The sequence below is a fragment of the Morus notabilis genome, unplaced genomic scaffold (assembly GCF_000414095.1).
Source record: "Morus notabilis unplaced genomic scaffold, ASM41409v2 Scaffold485, whole genome shotgun sequence".
In the NCBI taxonomy this organism is placed as follows: Eukaryota; Viridiplantae; Streptophyta; class Magnoliopsida; order Rosales; family Moraceae; genus Morus; species Morus notabilis.
The window spans coordinates 128,520-149,251 of NW_010364290.1; the positions used below are offsets into that span (position 1 = coordinate 128,520).

General features: G+C 44.6%; 3 protein-coding genes across 4 annotated transcripts; 1 reads left to right on the forward strand and 2 right to left on the reverse strand.

Annotated features, from left to right (window-relative positions):
- Window positions 1-13,837, reverse strand: LOC21408164 (TLC domain-containing protein 2). 2 transcript variants are annotated; one of them, XM_024170840.1, is made up of 4 exons: window positions 13,547-13,837; window positions 12,889-13,166; window positions 465-785; window positions 1-283 (listed from the first exon to the last, which is right to left on the reverse strand). In XM_024170840.1, exons 1-3 carry the CDS (start codon window positions 13,821-13,823, stop codon window positions 474-476), a joined length of 867 nt encoding a protein of 288 aa, XP_024026608.1. In that variant the 5' UTR covers window positions 13,824-13,837; the 3' UTR covers window positions 1-283; window positions 465-473. The 2 variants fall into 2 exon arrangements, with proteins under 2 accessions (XP_024026608.1, XP_010104494.2); XM_010106192.2 differs by lacking the exon at window positions 1-283 and having other exon boundaries at window positions 291-785.
- Window positions 13,838-15,406: 1,569 nt separating this feature from the next.
- On the forward strand, window positions 15,407-18,869 carry LOC21408165 (chlorophyllide a oxygenase, chloroplastic). Its single transcript, XM_010106193.2, has 9 exons — window positions 15,407-15,562; window positions 16,099-16,335; window positions 16,415-16,519; window positions 16,627-16,905; window positions 17,059-17,206; window positions 17,303-17,487; window positions 17,613-17,725; window positions 17,896-18,190; window positions 18,286-18,869. Exons 1-9 carry the CDS (start codon window positions 15,485-15,487, stop codon window positions 18,454-18,456), a joined length of 1,611 nt encoding a protein of 536 aa, XP_010104495.1. The 5' UTR covers window positions 15,407-15,484; the 3' UTR covers window positions 18,457-18,869.
- Window positions 18,870-19,087: 218 nt separating this feature from the next.
- Window positions 19,088-19,715, reverse strand: LOC21408166. The gene has a single exon (XM_010106194.2). The coding sequence runs from the start codon at window positions 19,656-19,658 to the stop codon at window positions 19,314-19,316; it is 345 nt and encodes a 114-aa protein (XP_010104496.1). The 5' UTR covers window positions 19,659-19,715; the 3' UTR covers window positions 19,088-19,313.
- Between the last annotated feature and the right edge of the window lie 1,017 nt (window positions 19,716-20,732).

Here is a 20,732-nt window from a genome sequence, read left to right on the forward strand (position 1 = left end):
AAAAAAAAATCTTTAATGACATGTTGTTCTCTCTTAAGTCAACATCTCTTTACTGAAAAGGTTTTATTGTGATAATAAAATATTGTTCTAACAGGTAAACAAACTCTATAAAAGATTCGGCTGTCAATGTCGTGTCTAACAAGCAAACGACATGGCATTTCTCATTGATCTTCACCAGCAACGTCACGTTGAACAAACGACTTTGTCGATTCTATCAATAAAACCTCCTAAGGTTGTTCCTCCTCCACACGACATCCAAGCTACAACTTTGTTATTGGAATCACTACAAAGAAACGATGTAAATTTATGTTGGTTTTTACGAGGACAAATGGAAGAGAGGGCGAAGTTTGCACTCTACACATTTTTTACATCACTGTTTTCTGTCTGAAAAAAATAGTTCTATATATCAAGTTGACAACAACTTATGTGCAAAAAATTGAAATAAATTGCAACTCTTTCTGGACCTGAGTATGTCATTCGCGATGGCAATTGGTGTGCTGAGAATTCTTCTCCCTTCTGAAAGCATTGAAGAGATCAAATCCGAGGAAGACGTTGAGCAAGTTCATTCCGGCCATTCCAAATAGGGCTAATGGCAGCTCCACACCTTTTTTGAATTTGGAAGCATCCCAGATGAGCTTGACAGTGATGAGAATGTGGGATGCAAACCTCGCTACAAAGAAGGTAACCCAATTTAGAACCCATTCTATCCTAACTAGTGTGCTTGTGGCGTCGCAAAATCCAGCCATACGCCGCACTTTCCTCACGTGGAGAAAGATGGAATGAAGCTGCATCATCAACGTGAACTTTCACATTTAGTTTTGCACATAACATCATCATTATACTAAGATACAGAACTTTGCAACAACTACCATACACTATAGTATAAACAAATCAATCTTTTAAATGCATGTTGTTCCATTTGTACTCCTAGGTACTCATCTTTTTTTCCCAAATTTCATCCAAATTACATTAGCCGGATTAACTCCATTTGGTAGCAGTCTAGCAGAAAATGATCTAAAAAGAAAAATAACAAGGAAACTAATGGTTCTTGCTCAAAGTTTACGTAAGAGCTAGCCTCAAGACCGGATCTCAAGATTAAAATTGCAAAAAAAAATTAATAATAATAATAATAAATAACAAAAGCAGTATCAGCACCTTAGCTGTAACTTATTTCAAAGAAGATTAGTACTGCTTATTCAATTTATTTGCATCACATATTTTTGATAACTCATCGAGCTCATCAAATTGGTGATGTCGTAAATCAGTATGTCAATCATGTGCTCAGCCATGTGCCAACTCGGCTAATATTAGTTAAGCTTGAAGGTATAAGGCCCGAGGTGTATTTAAAAGTTAAACATGGTAATCAAGTTCAAATATAAATCTCGAATAGAGATCTAAACCCCAACTCAGGATACCAGGAAATCAGCCTAAAGATAATTACAAAGATTACGTGATAAGTCTCAAAAGGAAATTAGACATAAGGATCTAGGAGGACAGCCTAGATAGAGATAGGTCGGTGAAACCGATCTATGAAACTATAATAAAGAGAATTTACCCTACGTAGAAATCTATTGGGTCACCGAGTACTTTGAGTCACCGAGAACCTGCAGCACAAAATACACACACAACAACACAGAACAACACCACAGCTAGACTACTGAAGGAATCTCAATCAAAGGATCCGGTTCATTAATCGTCACTGAAAATCCACGAGCTCTGCTCGGCCAGTAAATCAACAACAAGAATTAGTTTTCTTACAACGTACTTCTCTCTCTCACCATCCTCTCCCTTAAAACTCCTGAGGTCGTTCTCCCTCCCTACTACGTAGACACTCTTCCCTAGACTAGCCTAACCGTTTATAAGCCACCTCAGCAGCCTTCCTCACGCACTCACATCCTTTCCCCAACCGAAAACGTTACGAGCTCCTCTAGAATACATCCGTTCGTATCTGTTCTGCCTAGGCTCGGGTGTAACATTACTCCCCTCCTCAAAAAGGACCTTGTCCTCAAGGTCAAAGGTAGGGAAGCGAACTTGCAGCTCTTCCAAAACCTCTCAAGTGGCGTCCTCGATGTCTCGCCCCTGCCATTTGACCAATACCTCCTTAATGTGCTGCCCTCCTTGCTTCGTTAGGCGACCTTGCAGCACGCCCTCTGGAAACAGCGGTTCGGGAGTGTCTGCCGCCGTATTGACAACCACCGGTTCCTGTGAAACCGCACGCCTACCAACCACCTTTTTAAGCATAGACACATGGAACACCGGATGTACCCTGGAACCCTCTGGCAGTCGCAGTCGGTATGCCACTGGACCTACCTTGCCGATCACTTCAAAAGGGCCATGATATTTTGGTGCCAGTTTGTTGTTGACGCGCCTGGCCACGGTTCCCTATCGATAAGGTTGTAGTTTCAACCAAGCGAGCTCCCCAACCTAAAACTCTCGCTCCACCCGTCTTTGATCCGCATAACGCTTTATTCGTTCTTGTGCACGCTCCAAGTTGCAACGTAACCGCTTCAGCTGCTCGTCCCGTTCACAGAGTTGCATATCCACCGAACGTACTGCTGTTTTGCCCCCTGTGTAGCGTAACAAGGTTAAGGGAGGTCGGCCATATAGTGCCTGGAAAGGTGTCATGCGAGTAGCGCCGTGGAAATTGGTGTTGTACCAATATTCTGCCCAGCACAACCACCTACTCCAGTGCTTAGGCTGGCCACTTGTGAAACACCTTAAATATGCCTCCAAACAACGATTGAGAACTTCTGTTTGCCCATCAGTTTGAGGGTGGTATGCCGAACTCATCCGTAAGGTGGTGTGGTGGAGGCGAAACAGCTCTCTTCAAAAAAGGCTAGTGAACACCTTATCCCGATCACTCACTATACTCCGTGGTATGCCGTGAAGGCGCACCACCTCTCGACAAAACACCTCAGCCACCAACTTTACAGTGAACGGCCGCTTGAGAGCAATGAAATGCGCGAATTTGGTCAAGCGGTCTACCACCACGAAAATGACCTCATGACCATTGGATTTAGGCAGCGCCTCAATGAAATCCATCGAGATGTCCTCCCACACTGCCTCAGGAATGGGCAATGGTTGTAGCAACCCTACCAGACTCGTAGACTCCACCTTGTTTTGTTGACAAACCCCACACTCAGCCACAAACCGTTGCACATCTTTTGCTATATCCGGCCAATACACATTAGCGCTAATTCGTTTGTACGTCCGCAGCGACCCCGCGTGTCCCCCCGTTGGGGTTGAGTGGAATTCTTCCAACATCTGCTGCTTGAGTTGGGACCCCGCCGGAATTACTATCCGACCTCGATGCAACAACACTCCATTCTCCACCGTATAATGACTGCCTTGTGCCTCCCCCTGGATCAACTGATCCTTGAGGGTGCGAAGATTGACGTCCGCGGCCACCTCTCGCTCCACAGTTGCCATGTCAAGAAATTGAGGTCCCGAGATAGTCAGGAGCTTCGCTCCTTGTGCCCAACCACCCCGTCGAGACAACGCATCAGCCACCACATTCTCTCTTCCTGCTCGGTAGTGTATGTCAAACTCAAACCCCAACAACTTCACCAGCCACTTTTGTTGTGCCGGAGTACTAATTCGCTGTTCCAAAAGGAAACGAAGAGACTTTTGATCGGTGCGCACCACAAACTTCCTGCCAAGGAGGTAAGCTCTCCATTTCTGGATGGCCAGAACCAGGGCCATAAGTTCCCTCTCATAAACCGATTTGGCCATTGTCCTAGGCGACATCCCCTTGCTAAAGTAAGCCACCGGTCGCCCTTGCTGCAATAGGATTGCCCCTATCCCTGCCCCTGATGCATCCGTCTCCACCTCAAATATGTCCTTGAAATTGGGTAATGCAAGGACTGGGGTCTCCGTCATCCGCCGTTTGAGTTCTTGAAATGCCCGCTGCGCCTCCTCCGACCAAGTGAACTCCCCTTTCTTTAACAACTCAGTCAAGGGCCGCGCTATGGCACCGTAATTCTTCACAAAACGACGGTAGTACCCCGTCAAACCCAGGAAGCCTCGTACCCCTTTTACTGTGGTTGGGATTGGCCACTCAACCATAGCCCGTATCTTCCTTGGATCAGCCACCACACCCTCCTGTGATATGCGGTGCCCTAAGTATGCCACTGAATCCTGGAAAAAAAAAACTTTTTTTCAGGTTGAGCACAAAATTCCCTTCCTTCAACAGCCCCAACACGGTGCGTAGATGGCCGAAATGCTCCTGTGAGCTGTGGTTGTAAACTAGTATGTCATCCAGGAAAACCAAAACAAATTTCCGGAGCAGGGGTTTGAACAACTCGGTCATCATCGCCTGGAAGGTAGCCGGAGCGTTCGTAAGCCCAAAAGACATAACCAGGAATTCATAGTGACCTTCGTGCGTCCGAAATGCCATTTTTTCGACATCTTCCCGTCTCATGCGTATTTGGTGGTACCCACTCTTTAAATCCAGCTTCGAAAAGCAAGATGCCTCGTGTAACTCATCCAACAATTCCTCAATTACAGGAATTGGGAACTTATCCGGTACCGTTAACTTGTTCAACTCACGGTAATCCACACAAAAGCGCCAACTCCCATCTTTCTTACGGACCAATAACACCGGGCTCGAGTAGGGACTCTGGCTGGGTCTGATTATACCAGCCACCGTCATGTCTATAATCAAACGCTCTATTTCATTCTTCTGTGCATCAGGATAATGGTAGGGTCGGATATTCGGGGGTTTTGCATCAGGTTGAAGCACAATAGCATGGTCCCTTATTCTAGACGGTGGCAGCCCCAACTTCTCCGAAAACACCGTTTCGTACTCTTTTGCCAACTCCTCCACATAAGCCTGTTTTGCCCCATCATCGCCGGGTTTGGGGGAGTACGAATTCTGCCACTGGACCAAATAGCATTCCTCACCCGTGTTGGCCAGCTTGGCCATGGTGGTAATTGAGATAGGTTCTCTGGACAAGGCCGTCACCCCATTCAACTGGTGGACCTTCCCTGCCAGCTCGAATTCTAACCACAGCTGTCGGAAATTGGCCCTAAAGGTTCCCAATGTCCTGAGCCATCCAGCCCCCAAGACCACATCTAGCCCCGGTATCTCAAACGGGTATAAATCCAACTCGAACTCTAACCTAGACACTTTCAAACGCACTCCTCGGCATATGCTATCAATAGTCACGCAATACCCATCACTAACCTTGACCGTATACTCCGAGATGGGGAACACCGTTAATCCCAACCCCTTAACCATGTTCCAACTGATAAATGAGGAATTGGCTCCACTATCGATTAAGATGGTTACCTTTTTTTTTTTTTTTTTTTTTTTTTTTTTTTTTTTTTTTTTTTTCTGTATGTGATCGTACAGCTTCAAGGTATCGCCCCCATTAATCCCCGCTAAAGCTTGCAGCCTCAGATCCGGTTGGAGGAGCATCAATCCATCCTTTTCCTCCGAGTCCGTGCAACCGCGGCCTTCCTCTGGTGGTGTCCCCTTTGGTTCGGGTTCGTCATCTTCACCTGTCGCGACCTCCAGCAACTTGAGCGTACCGGTCTTGCACCGGTGACCACCAACCCACGACTCTCCGCACCGGAAACACTCCCGATTGTCCTTCCGCCGTTGGCGTTCCAACTGGGCTGGGCTCGGACCTCCACCGCCCTCACGTTGCCCCATCCCAGAAGTTCTCTGGGTCTGCTCGAATGAGGGGCGCTGGCTGCTCAAGGGGGCTGAAGCCCATTTATTTGGTACCAAACGGGTTGTCGTTTGGTGAGAGGAGCTAAAGGGGGTCACGTGTCCTGCTCTTCCACGTGTTCCTTGAACCTTCATTTTATGCTCTAGCTGTAAGCCCAATTGGATAGCCTCATGTACACTCCTTGGCTGCCACATCCGAACGTCATCTTGTAGCTCCTGACTCAAACCGTTCAAGAAAATTCCCAGGGTGGTAGCTTGGTCCATTCCATGAATTCGAGCCGAAAATTCCTGAAATCGTTCCCTATATTCTGCCACAGAGCCCATTTGCCTCAAGCCCACTAATTGCTCCTGAACTGATCTGAATTCCTTGGGTCCAAAACACTGCCCAAACGAAAACTTCAATTCTTCCCAGTCCATGCCCGGCTCTTCCTCCATGACCCACTCGTAATATTCCCAAGCCTTACGCACCAGAAAATCTGCAACCACCTGGGTCCGTATGTCGGGTCGGACCATATGTACCCAGAAGTACCTTGCCGCCCTTCTCTCCCAGACCGGCCATCCTTCTCCATCAAAAGGCGGTAAATCCACACGAGGTGGGCTTCCGCCAAATCGCCGACGTTGAGGAACCAGATTGGGAGATTCGCCTCCAGCTCATGGTGGAAACTCCTCTTCGAAACACCGTCGGTCAACCCCAGCCTCCCAGCGCTCAAGGCCCCGCCTCCTTTCCTGGTTATATTGGCTTCCTGCCTAGGCTGGTGGCGGCTCTACTTTAGGTGCTGCCCCTCGGGGTCGCAGTCCATTCGTTCGTACCGTATAGTGCGGCTGTCGTGCAGGAGGAACACCGGCGAACGCCAGATCCCAAGGTTCACTCTGTCCTGCTCCCGTGGTGGCCTCCTCTACTCCTGCAGCAGGAGCGGCAACCGCCTCCTTTCCCCGTTCCTTCGGCGAAGAATCCGGCAATTTGCGACTGAAACTCTCGACACTCTCCTTGACAAGATTAGAAATGAGCTGAGGTAAGCCCTTGAGACACTCCTCCAATCGGTCTAACCCGGTCAACTTCTCTGTCAATTCATCCAACTTCTTCTCTAATTCCTCCACACGATCACCACGAGTTCCACCCTTCGTCATTCTCTCCTCTCCCAGATCGTAGAGCGCTCTGATACCAAACTGTTGGGTCACCGAGTACTTTGAGTCACAGAGAACCCGCAGCACAAAATACACACACAACAACACAGAACACCACAGCTAGACTACTGAAGGAACCTCAACCAAAGGATCCGGTTCATTAATCGTTACTGGAAATCCACAAGCTCTGCTCGGCCAGTAAATCAACAACAAGAATTAGTTTTCTTACAACGTACCTCTCTCTCTCACCATCCTCTCCCTTAAACTCCTGAGGCCGTTCTCCCTCCCTACTACGTAGACACTCTTCCCTAGACTAGTCTAACTGTTTATAAGCCACCTCAGCAGCCTTCCTCACGCACTCACATCCTTTCCCCAACCGAAAACGTTACGAGCTCCTCTAGAATACATCCGTTCGTATTGTTCCGCCTAGGCTCGGGTGTAACAAAATCCTAAGTTCAATTCTAGGCATTTACTCCCAAATGCACTTATAATTCTCCTGTTTCATAGTAAAATCTCGCCTCCCTCCCAATAAAACCCAAAATGGACGTAGCATCTAATTGAGGTGAACCACTATAATCTGCATATACTCTTTTTGCTTTTACCCTTCTTCTTCTTCAGTATTTATCAACTGATAGGTACCTGGCCTGCCCTTAACCAAAATAAGAGAATTCACACTAGGAAATCTAAATGAAATACCCAGAAAGATGGGTTCTGGTTCCTTTTATTATGATTCACTCCAATACTCCAGGATTACAGAGTAGTAAGACAGGAAGGAAAACAAAAACAAACACCTCCCCTCCCCTATATTCCCTCTCTAACAGATTCCTCTAATGGCCTTGCCAACTCAGCAACGTCACTAGCCCTGACCACGTCACTTGTCTTTCCCTTTTTACCCCTTCGAGTATAGGTAAATCTCACAGGAGGCCTGGGCAGGGTTCTATTCGAGAGCCACCTTGTCCTCAAGGTGGAAGTGAGGGAACTGTTGTTGGATCACATCCAGGGGTTCTCAAGTTGCCTCCCAGCTAGGTAGCCCACGCCAAACAACCAATCCTTCCACCTGATCTGGGTTACTGCCAGGAAGTACATGCGTGCGAAGGATATTAGCGGGCTCGACCACGAGTTCCAACTCCTCAGTCAACTGCTCCGGCAGTGGCTGGTTCTTGTACTCCCTGCCCTTGAATGGCCTCAATTGCGAAACATGGAAAACAGGGTGGATACGAGCCGTAGGAGGTAATTGAAGACGATTAGCCACAGCTTCCACACGCTGGAGGACACGAAAGGGTCCGTAGAAGCGAGGTGAGAGCTTCTCATTCACCTTGCGCGCCAAGGACTTGAGATGGTATGGGCGGAGCTTGAGCAAAACCAAGTCACCAGGCGAAAAATTTACCTTACGATGGTGCGCATCTGCGAACTTTTTCATGCGGTGTTGTGCGACCACCAAGTGGTGCTTCAAGCAGTCAAGCATCTGGTTTCGCAGCTGGATTTGTAAATTGACATCTTCTACCAACGAAGGTGCGTGGTCGGACTCCAACCCCGAATTCGGAGGCGTGCCAGCCAACACATCCTAGAAGCGGAGCAAAGGAGGACGGCCATAAACTGCTTGAAAGGGCGTGAACTGGGTTGAGGCATTGTAATTAGTGTTGAACCAATACTCGGCCCACGGCAGGAACTGAGCCCACAGCCTCGGTTTGTCACTGGCAAAGCAGCGTAAAGATGTCTCCAGGCAGCGATTGACAACCTCAGTTTGGCCATCGGATTTCAAGTGATAGGCGGAGCTATGATGCAACTTTGTGCCATATTGCGTAAAGAGTTCCCGCCAAAACAAGCTCATGAAAACAGAATCACGATCACTGACGATTGTACGAGGGATTCCATACAAGCGGACGATCTCGCGGATGAAGACTTCCGCGACCTGTTGGGCTGCCACAGAGTGGCCAATGGGGCAAAAATGAGCATATTTGGTCAGCCGATCCACTACCACAAGGATCGTGTCAATGTTCTTTACCCGGGGAAGTCCAGTGACGAAGTCCATGGAGATGTCTTCCCAAATCTGGTGCGGAATCGGAAGGGGCTGCAGTAACCCTGCCGGAGAGAGAGCTTCGTACTTGGAGCGTTGGCAAGTCGCACAATGGGAGACATTGTCCCGAATCTTTTTCTTCATTCCAGACTAGAGCACGTTGGAAGAGAGTCGTTTATACGTGCGGAAGAATCCATAGTGTCCACCTAAAGTTGAGTCATGGAACTCATGTAACAGAAGCGAAATCCAAACTGAATTTGGGGGTAGCACAATGCGGTCCTAAAAACAAAGAAGGCCATTCTGCAAGTTGTACCCTCTGGCGTTTTGCCGGCCAGCCTGTAATTGAGAAATCAGCTGTGAACACGCGGCCTCTGACTGCTGCTCGCGTTTAATGGCTTCGATGTCCAGTAACTGTGGTACGGATATGGCCATGTAAGTACAAGTATCTTCCCGGCGAGAGAGAGCATCCGCGACGCGATTGGCAGCCCCCGGTTTGTATTGCACTTTGAAGTCATACACCATCTATTTGGAAATCCAACGGAGATGTTCCGGAGGCAGTACGCGTTGGTCTAACAAAAACTGGAGGCTCTGTTGGTCTATGCGCACCACAAAATGTCGTCCAAGTAGGTGGTGACACCACTTTTGAACTGCTAAGACCACCTCCATTAATTCTCGTTCGTACACCGACTTCAAACGTGAAGTAGGCGACAAAGCCTTATTGAAATATGCTATGGGTCGTCCCTCCTGCATTAGTACTGCGCCTAGGCCTGATCCTGACGCGTCAGTTTCCACCACGAAGGACTTGGAGAAATCCAGCAGAACCAATACTGGAAGAGTGGTCATGGCTAGCTTTAAAGCCTTGAAGGCACGCGAGGCTGCCTCCGTCCAAGTGAACCCCCCCTTTTTAAGTAAATCCGTAAGGGGTCGGGCAAGAGCCCCGTATCCTTTGACGAATCGACGGTAATACCGCGTGAGGCCAAGAAACCCCCGGACAGCGCGCACGTTTCTAGGCTCAGGCCAATCCCGGACTGCCTGCAACTTAAATGGGTCGGCCGAGACCCCCTCCACCGAAATTATATGCCCTAAGTACTCCAGCCGAAATTGTCCAAACATACACTTCTTCCGATTTGCGAACAATTTTTCCGCACGTAAAACCCCCATCATTGTGGCCAAGTGAGACTTATGCTCCTCCCAAGTGCGGCTATAAACGAGGATGTCATAAAAAAAAACCAACACAAACTTGCGCAAGTAAGGTCGAAACACCGCTTTCATCAAGGATTGGAATGTTGCCGGTGCATTTGTCAGTCCGAAGGGTATTACTAGAAATTCATAATGCCCCTCATGGGTACGGAACACGGTCTTTTCGATGTCCCCGTCGCGAACTCTGATTTGATGATACCCGGCCTGTAAATCGAACTTCGAGAAAACTACTGCCCCATCCAATTCGTCTAATAATTCGTCAATTATTGGGATTGGGAATTTGTCGAGTACAGTGATTTGATTGAGAGCCCGGTAGTCTACACAAAACCTCCAGCTTCCATCCCTTTTCTTCACCAGAATCAACATCCCCAAACCGGTCTAACACCCTGTACAGTTCCGGTGGAACGGCTGGACCGACCTTAGCCTCAATCTTAACTTCCGTCTCATAGAGCTCAATTAAAAATGCCATTTGTGGAAACTTAAACCGCCTAGAAAGTGAATGAAGACTTACCGGGGAGCAACTCAAGGTCGGATCGCCCTGCCACCTAACCCAACGAGAGCCGTCAAAGAACGTCAGCGTGTACTTAGACCAATCTGCTCTGATTTCCCCAAGCGTCCGCAGCCAAGTAACCCCCAACACCACGTCTGCACAGCCCAGCTCAAAGGGGAAGAAGTCTTCCACGACACAGAAACCTTGAATCTGCAACTCCACCCCCTTGCACACCCCTTGTTGCCTGAATTTCAAGCCGTTCCCTACCTGGACCCCATAGCTAGCCGTATGATCACAGGGTACCCCTAGCTCCTCTACCACCTTAGTCGATAGGAAGCTGTGCGAGGCTCCGCTATCAATCAACACCACCACTTGGCGTGACCCCAACTGTCCGATTACTTTCATCGTGTTAGAGGAGAAGAACCCGAGCAAGGAGTTGAGAGACACATCCGCCTCCTCGTCCAGGAACCTTGTGGGAGGCTCCACCTCTTCCTCTTTCGTCTCCTTCGACTCGGACTCTTCTCCAGCCACCAAGAGAACCTGTAGCTGCCGGTTCTTACAGCGGTGACCTGGCCCGAATTTTTCATCACACCGAAAACAGAGGCCCTTCGCATGTCGTGTTTGGATCTCCTCGTCGGAAAGACGTCAGAATCCTGTCTCTCGGCTGGTCACTGCCACTTGAGCTAGGGCAGAGTCAGACTTCACTCGTGGGAAGGTTCCAGACTCCTTCGAACTGCTAGACTGAAGGAAGCTCTGGGTGAAGGGATAATTACCCCTGGGCTGGTCCCCTTTTGAGGCACCTTGGGCTGGCCCATCGGGTCTCCACATCCGACCCATCTGCAGCCTCCTGAACTTGTCTTGGGCTTCATTCTGATCTTCCACCTACTGGGCCAGGTCCATGGCCTTTTGAAGGTTTGATGGGCCTGTGTAACTTGACCTCAGCTCGTATATCCTCCCGCAAGCCGTTCAGAAAAGCACCCCTGAAAATGGGCTCAGGAACTCCTCTCAACGCCGCCGCCGGCGTCTCGAAGGCGTCGCGATACTCCGTCACCGATCCGCCCTACTTCAGAGACATTAACCTCTCCGTTGGATCACCGTCTCGAGCGCGGCTGAAATGGTGCAGCAAGGCTGCCCGGAATTCCCTCCAACTAGCAAATGGTTCCTGCGCTTCAGCTCACTGGAATCAACCCAACGCACGCCCTTCGAAACTGACAGATGCCGCCAACACCTTCCCGTTCTCCTCCACGCCGTTGATCGAGAAGTAACGTTTGGCTCGGAATAGCCAGCCGTAAGGGTCCTCACCAGTGAAGAGGGGCAACTCCAGCCTCCTCCCACGGTGCTCAACTCAGCCTCGCCGAGCTGGAGACTCCTGTCGGTCCTCGCGTTCCCGCTCCCTGTCTCTGTCCCTTGCTACTCGTCGTGGAGCTGGTTCTCGTTCTCCTCCAAAGTGACGCGCTAAGAGAGCTTCCATGCGCGTCATTGCATCTTGCACCCGCTCTACTCGATCGGCCAGGATAGTCACATCTTCTTGCAACCTTGGAACCGGATCTACCATGGCTCCGAGAAGTCGCACCACATCCTGGAGATCTCCCAAACGTCGCTCCACGTCCTCCGCCCGATCTGGACGCAACTCAGCTGTAAGGTTAGCCATGGACCGATGCTCTGATACCAAATTGATAGGTACCTGCCCTGCCCTTAACCAAAATAAGAGAATTCACACTAAAAAATCTGAATGAAATACCCAGAAAGACGGGTTCTGGTTCCTTTTATTATGATTCACTCCAATACTCCAGGATTACAGAGTAGTAAGACATGAAGGAAAATGAAAACAAACACCAAAAGGAAACGAAGGATAGAATTGAGAGAATTCGAGATCTCTCCCCCTCCCAGAACAAGACAAGCTTCCACAGGATTTGATGCCCCCCCTAGCGCACCTCCCCTCCCCTATATTCCCTCTCTAACAGATTCCTCTAACGGCCTTGCCAACTCAGCAACGTCACTAGACCTGACCACGTCACTTGTCTTTCCCTTTTTACCCCTTCGAGTATAGGTAAATCTCACAGGAGGCCTGGGCAGGGTTCTATCATCAGCGAAGTGTGAGACTTAATATGTGCTGAGGTGATCGTGAGAGTTTTACTTGTTAGACGAATTTTGACCATCAACAAATATTATACAATAATCATCAAAACAAGTGGCATCATTGTCAATTCCTCGAATTGCCCTTTCTCGATAAGCAGAACATCTTCAGCTCATAACACATCCCAATTGAAAAAAAAAAGGAACTTTCTTAAAAGCATCCAGATTCAAACAATAGCAGCATATTCAGTTAGATGCATAATCTTAAAAAAAAATGCAAAAAATTGAGTAGAAACGGCGATATACCTCGCAAACGAGGGTGAGAATAAGATAGTTGATGGTGACATTCCGGTACAAGGCGAGAGTAAAGCAAATGAGGAGTATAAGATGATGCACCAGAATGGCCGGGATAAAACCACTATACAATCGGTACTGCAACATATCCCATTGGTCATAAGCAAAGTAACCACATGAGAAGCACAAAGCAGCGTATGCCCATGGCCAAGTGCCCCCAAACAGCTGAGAGTGCTCAAACATCCCACTCGGACCACTTCTCAACCACTGATTAACCAAAATGAAAACCACTGCATAAAAACCAACCATATCTCAAGAGCTTCCTTCAAACAAACATTTTTAGTACTTTTCTTCCGAACATATTCGACTCTTTTGTTACAGTAAATTAATTTTTTAACTCAAATTCTCGATTCAAACCCGAGAAAAGAACGAGACTATATGCCACTAAGCCCTTTTGGTATGCTTCATTAGACGATTAATCAGATAAAGTTTAGAAGACTTACAAACCAAACACGTACAATTGGAAGAAACTAGAAATTACCCGGTTCAGAAAAGAAGACGAAAAGAAAAAAAATAATCAGAAACAAAAAACAAAAACGGAAAATTGAGAGAGAGAGAGAGAGAGAGAGAGAGAGAGAGAGAGAGAGAGAGAGAGAGAGAGAGAGAGGACCTGAAGAGGAGGTAATGGTGGAGTGGAGAAGAGAGACGGAGGTGTTGACGAAGAGAGGGTCAGGGGAAGCGAAAAAGCGGATGACCCAGTTGGCGGTTTGGAAGAAGAAGCATCCGGCGACGACGGTGAGCAGCTCGGAGCGCTTGTTGAACAGAATTTCGAAGCAGACGGAGACGAACCACAAAACCAGAGTGGCCACGAAGAACGCCCCTACCTTGTCCTCATTTTGGCCTGCCGTTCTACCCATTGCGCTACCCCTCTCTCTCTCTCTAAACATCCATTTTGTGGCAGAGAATGTTGGAAAGCTGTTGATTTGATTAATTAATTGTTAATAAATTAATTAAATTGGTGCAAATGTAAATGGCGGTTTGATTCGTTAATTGGAAGTTTGTCAATGCCAAATGCAAAATATTAGAGGGTTGCTCTTTTGGAGTGTAAGTTGAGTGTAATTTTTTAGTTGAATTTGAGTTATAATTTGAATTGAAGTTAGAATTTGAATAAAGTTGAGTAAAATTGAATAAAATTAAAACTTAAAAGAACGTAAACTTGAATAAAGTTGAAATTTGAGTTGTCTTTTTTTAAATTTTTTGAACAAAAGAACATGTCCTAAATTTTGTCCAATTTGCCGATTTGGAAGGGGTTGCTTCCGTAACTCCGTTACCTGCAAAGCAATCTTATTAATTATAGCAAAAATTTAATATCAAAATTTAAATTTAACAAAAATTTTGAAATATTTTAAGAATAGTAAAATTTTATATCATTTTGATATCATAAAATAATAATTATATCATTATATATTATAAAATATGATATCAAAGTGATAATTATTATGTCATTTTTACTATATTTATAATATTTTAAAATTTTTGCTAAATTTTTACTTAACTATGAAATTTTGCCATCTAATTACTTCCAATCTTATCTCCTGTTGTGCCATTATGGGCTGAGCTCGAGGCCCATATTCTTTTTATGGCGATTTGACCCATTTAAGAACTAGCACAATTGGGTCGCCTATACGTTGATCGGCCCATTAAGAATAGTTATAGATACCCATATTAAGATAATTAGGAAAATAATAATTTTTCAATAAGAAAATATGCCTATTTTAACTCACATTCTAGTGTATCTTTAAAATATGCCCCAAAAATTTTGTGTTTTAACCTTATGAGAAAGTTTAAAATTTTTCGAAATTTTCCTTATAAAAAGGGTCCGCGGATGATCCTAAAAATGCAGTAATGTCTATTATTTCTTTTAAGCTAAATCCAGTCATGTTTAAAAAAATTGTAACTTTATTAATGGGAAAATTTATCAAAAAAAAAAAAAAACTTATTAATGGGACGAAGTCACTTGTTTGCCGTGGAGATGAAACACTGCCGCCTCTGATAAAAAAAGAGAAGAATAAGGAGAGCATATGCCCTTAATTAAGAAAAAAAAAAACCCAAGATATAAATGGTAATTATCAAACCTTGATAAACAGATTGGTGGACAAGATTACACGTCGGCCCACATAAGAGCAATTAATAACAATAACACCAACCCCACAGGACAAAAACCTCAAAACTCTTTTTCAAAATATAAACTCCAAAACAGAGACAGAGACGATGAACACAAAACAGAAGATAGAGAAAGATATCTTGACTATCCGAGCTGGCAGGATATAAGAAGGCCCACAAACGCAGGAGCTTAGACACTCTCCTGGAATGCCCGAAAGAGCATGTGGATCTAAGGCAGGCCACGAGGGAAAGAAGAGAGTCCACGCTTTTCCACGTGGCAGCGCATGGGAGGCAAGCCCAGATCGCGCCCAACACCAACCTCTTATCAACAACATCCCAACAATAAATCTCTCCCTCTAATATTGCCCATGGTTTCTCTCTCTCTCTCTCTCTCCCTCTCTCTCCCTCACTCTCTCTAGAGTCTGTCAGCTAGCTTCCCAACGCCATGAACGCCATAGCCACAGCTGCAGCTCTTTCCTTGCCACTCTCTTTCTGTAAATCATCTAAGATTAAATACAGAAAGGTATGCAGCTATTTCTATGTCGTTTAGTTTACTAATAATTTCATATCTGGGTGTTTGCTTAAATTTGTAGTAGGAGCTAAGAAAGACGTGATTTTCAAATGTAGTTTAGCGTAAATGAGCAAGCCAAAGTCGAATGATTTTTACTCTTTTTTCCTATAAATTTATCTGGGCTTGTTGGGAAAATGCTTGATCACTTACTATTCCACTCTATAAGTGGCGATTTTTCTTCTAATCTTCATTCGGTTACATGCTAAATACGTTAAGAAGATTAAAAAAGTGATGATATTTTTGTCAAACATATATGGGCAAGTGATTCTAGAGGGAAAATAGATTACTTTTTCCTTTTTCCTTTTTCCTTTTTTTTTCTGTTAGTTGAATATTGGGTTGGACTAGGATCCTGATAAACAGCCCCATAGTATTTCCAATATTTTATATGTATGGTGATCTTATATAATCTTATTAATCCATTTCTATCTAAAGGAAATAGTTAAGCAGTTGTGTTGTAGAATAGATTGTTAAAGGGTGTGGCATTTCAGGGTGTAAAAGCAGGATTCAGAGTCTTTGCTGTCTTAGAAGAGGAAGCTTCATTGGTGGAGAAGAAGAGTGCTTGGGGACCTCTCTTTGACGTGGAAGATCCAAGATCCAAGGTTCCTCAGTGCAAAGGGAAGTTCTTAGATGTAAATCAGGCACTAGAAGTTGCTCGATATGACATTCAGTACTGCGATTGGCGGGCTCGGCAAGATCTTCTCACAATCATGCTTCTTCATGAGAGGGTTTCTATCTGATTTTCTTTAGTATTTTATGTTTAGCTGTTTTAATTCTTTAGTCTTACTCTTAAACATATCGGTTTAGGTTGTGGAAGTGTTGAATCCCTTGGCCCGTGATTACAAGTCCATCGGTACCATGAAGAAGGAGCTAGCAGGGTTGCAAGAAGAACTAGCACAAGCTCATAGACAGGTCTGCAAAATAAATTCCTTTACTTAGGTTGAGTGAAAAATGGAAAAAAGGAACCTATCGAATCTAATTTGTGACCATGTTAGAGTCTAACGCATGAAAAACAACAGGTGCATATATCTGAAGCAAGGGTTGCCACTGCTTTAGACAAACTAGCTTACATGGAAGAATTGGTGAATGATAGGCTGTTACTGGACAGAACTACCAAGGAGTCGGAGCAAACTTCCCCTTCTTCCAGTTCTTCCTCAACACAATCTCTGGATACGGTTAAGAGAAGGATATCGCGGAAAAGCTTGAATGTGTCGGGTCCCGTTCAACCTTATCATCCTCGCTTGAAGAACTTCTGGTACCCCGTTGCCTTTTCCACAGGCCTCACCGATGATACCATGGTATGCCATTCTTTCATTGAACTTTTGAACAACATAAGATGATAGTAGATGAGGAATTTTTTTTCTTTTCAATAAGAGTGGAGAGATCGTATGCTTTTACTTGGGATTACTCAACTTAACTCACATGACAGCCTTGTCTCTTCTCTGTTTCAGATTCCCATTGATTGCTTTGAGGAACCATGGGTAATCTTTCGCGGAAAAGACGGGAAACCTGGATGCGTACAGAACACTTGCGCACATAGGGCATGCCCTCTTCATCTTGGTTCTGTAAATGAGGGTCGTATCCAATGTCCCTACCATGGTTAGTAAACATCTGAAAGGACACATGCCCTTGTTTCAAATCAGTAGATATAAATGGATTCACTAATTCTCCAACACTGTGATGAATGAATATCAGGGTGGGAGTACTCAACAGATGGCAAGTGCGAGAAGATGCCGTCCACGCAACTACTAAATGTTAAAATAAAGTCTTTGCCATGTTTTGAGAAAGAAGGGATGATCTGGGTTTGGCCTGGCAGTGACCCTCCATCTCCTACTCTTCCTTCCTTACAACCTCCTAAAGGATTTCAAATCCACGCAGAGGTATATACTCTGGAAAAAATCCCATCCTCTTTGCTATTCTATAGGCAACAAGCTAAGGAATTTCTGTAAGATGTTTTATTTATTAGTCAGTCAGAAGATTCACACAATGTTTTTGCCCAAAGCAGATAGTCATGGAACTTCCAGTTGAACATGGACTACTTTTGGATAACCTTTTGGATCTTGCACATGCTCCTTTCACCCACACATCCACCTTTGCCAAGGGATGGACAGTCCCCAGGTTTGTTCTCTCTCTTCAAGAATACTATCCCATCTTTATTTGAATATCTCCAAAAACAAATTCAGAATCTTCCATGGAAATAGTCTTTATACCTCTGTCGTTATCATACTATGGTGAATGAATCTTACCTTCGTTTTACTCTTGACGTTGCACTTGTTCTAAACTCTCAGCTTGGTGAAATTCTTGACGCCGGCTTCAGGCCTCCAAGGATATTGGGACCCGTATCCAATAGACATGGAGTTTAGACCACCTTGTATGGTCCTGTCAACAATTGGGATCTCAAAGCCTGGTAAGCTGGAAGGACAGAACACCAAGCAGTGTGCTACACATCTTCACCAACTTCACGTGTGCCTACCTTCATCAAGACAGAAAACAAGGTTATTATACAGAATGTCATTAGATTTTGCTCCGTTGCTGAAACACGTCCCATTCGTGGACCGCCTATGGAGGCATTTTGCAGAACAGGTAATCTAAACCATCTTCGAAACTATGCAACAAACTCGGGGGCGATCATTCTCCCTATATCCCTGCTCAGAACAATGCTTCTCTGATTTTCACAGGTTTTGAATGAGGATCTGAGGCTTGTAGTAGGCCAACAAGAGCGGATGATAAACGGCGCAAATGTATGGAATTGGCCAGTGTCGTATGACAAGCTAGGAGTTAGATACAGACTATGGAGAGATGCAGTTGAAAGTGGAGCTAAACAATTGCCTTTCAGCAAACCCATGTAAATTCAAGTTCCAGTGATGCATTAACTTTCTGTCTTGCTCCTCAGAACCAATCTGCATAAATGGCTGAAAGGCACTTCCCTAAAGCCTGCAAATAAGATGATCAATCATCAACTGATATCTGACGAATTCGAGCAGTTTGGCTCTATAAGAAAGGATCACAGTTTGACTCGGCGGAACTGTTAATTGATCTGAGGCACAGAATCATATTGTCTCTATATAGAAAAAATCCCCTGTAAGAATTAAAGAAAACTGTACACTAGTTATTTGTTCCCGTGTACAGTGTCAATTCCATTTTCTTACTCTTCTTCACATTCGCACATCACAATGAAGATCTTCTCACAGTTCTACAGACTTGGCGTTTGACCCCTTTTACCATGTAACATGAAAATGTTTGCTCTGTATTATAGTTTCAACATTTCCCTTCTCCAAATACTTGTCCTCTGTTGCAACTCGCATAATTTCTCACCCTCTTCGAAACAAATTATCTAAATATAAAGATTCAATACATAAAAACAAGCAAATATATAGTATTTTATAATTTCTTACTCACACACCCACAATTATACGGAGAATCAATCGAAGGCAGATAAATTTTTTTTTATTTTTTTTAAATGTGGATACAAATATTATTAAAATGAACAAGATTTGAGCAGCTCAAACGAACCGATAATTCCACCTTCAAATTGGAAACTTTATTTAGCTACACCATCTATTCTCGATTTCGCAGTAGATATAAAACGCACACTAAAGATTTAACCTCAATCCGATTAATCGCTTTATTAAAACAGAAAATTGATTTACATATCCACAAAGAAAACAACCAACATTTTAAACCTCAGAAAAACCCTAGACCCAATTTACAGAGCAGAGCCACAGAAGGGGCAGAATCTGAAATCAGGCTCCACGAGGCGATCACAGAAGCGGCAACGCAGAGACACAGGCACCGAGGACGGCGGCGGAGGCTGCGATTCGGCCGTCTGCGGCGGCAGAGAGTAAGAAGGAGGGAAGAAGAGCTTGCAGTTGTCGCAGTACATCATGGGATCTTTGCCCGGCCACTTCCACACCGGAAGGAAGAAGAGCTTCAGAACCTTCTCGTAGTCCACCAGATCGGCCTCGGAGCCGCACGATATGCACCTGCCGGCGCCGTATTTCAGGACCTGCCGGACTTGCTGCTCTACACCGCCGACGAAGAAGAAGAACATTTTTTTTGCCTTTTTCTTTTCGCTTTTGACAGTGATTTAATCGGTATTTTCTTATGCTTTCTCGACGTGTTGTCTGTTCTGTTTTTTTAAAGAGAAAATGAAGATTGAAGAAGCGGTCAGTGGTTACTGTCTAGTGGTTTTTTCCGGCTAATATGAGTTTCTAGAATAATCAGGGAAAAGAGGGGTACTAAAAACGTAATGAGAGTGGCAATGTATGTGCCAAGAATATTACTACTAATAACATATTTATTAGAATCTCATTTAAAGAAAGAAAATTATTAGGTCTCTGCGCCTTAGGAAGATCGATGAATGAAGACGGATTTCATTTATTATTGGAACGATATGAGAGAGCATGACTAATACATAATTTACGTTTATTTCCGAAGGTTGTTGTTTTACGACACAACTCACAAAAAATTTAAACTCAAGTTACAATTTTATTTAAATTTACGTTCTTTTAAGTTATAATTTTATTCAATTTTATTCAAGTTACAACTTCAACTCAAATTATAATTAAAAAACTACACTCAAGTTACATTCTAAAAGAACAACTCCTGAATAAGCCAAGTCTAACTGGGCGGTCGAGTTACAATCACATCTCATACATATTATTTTCTATAACTAATATCGATCAAGTTGGCACATGTGCGTAGAATAAATTTATTGCGTAGATCATTTATGGATGTATTAGTACATAGTCAATACTATGCGAATTTATAGATAGTTGATGTATTTTAAACTAACAAATCGATCATATAATAAATCACGATAAATGAGCTAGCATGGTTTTATTACTTGAAATAAGTACCCAAAATAATTGATCAGGATGAGGTTGAATTGGTTAGCCTTGGGGTGGAAGGATATGTTGACATTTTGGGAATATGCAATGCATGGAGTTTAAAGAAATATACTTATAATGTGCTTCTAGCAATATAACAGATTTCAGGATATGCATGTTAGCAAAGTACATAATTGACTTACCGAAAATAAAAATTTACTATTTACCCAATAAGTAATATTTAAAAAGATGCCAATAAGTAATATTTAAAAAGATGCCCTCATTTATTAAAATGA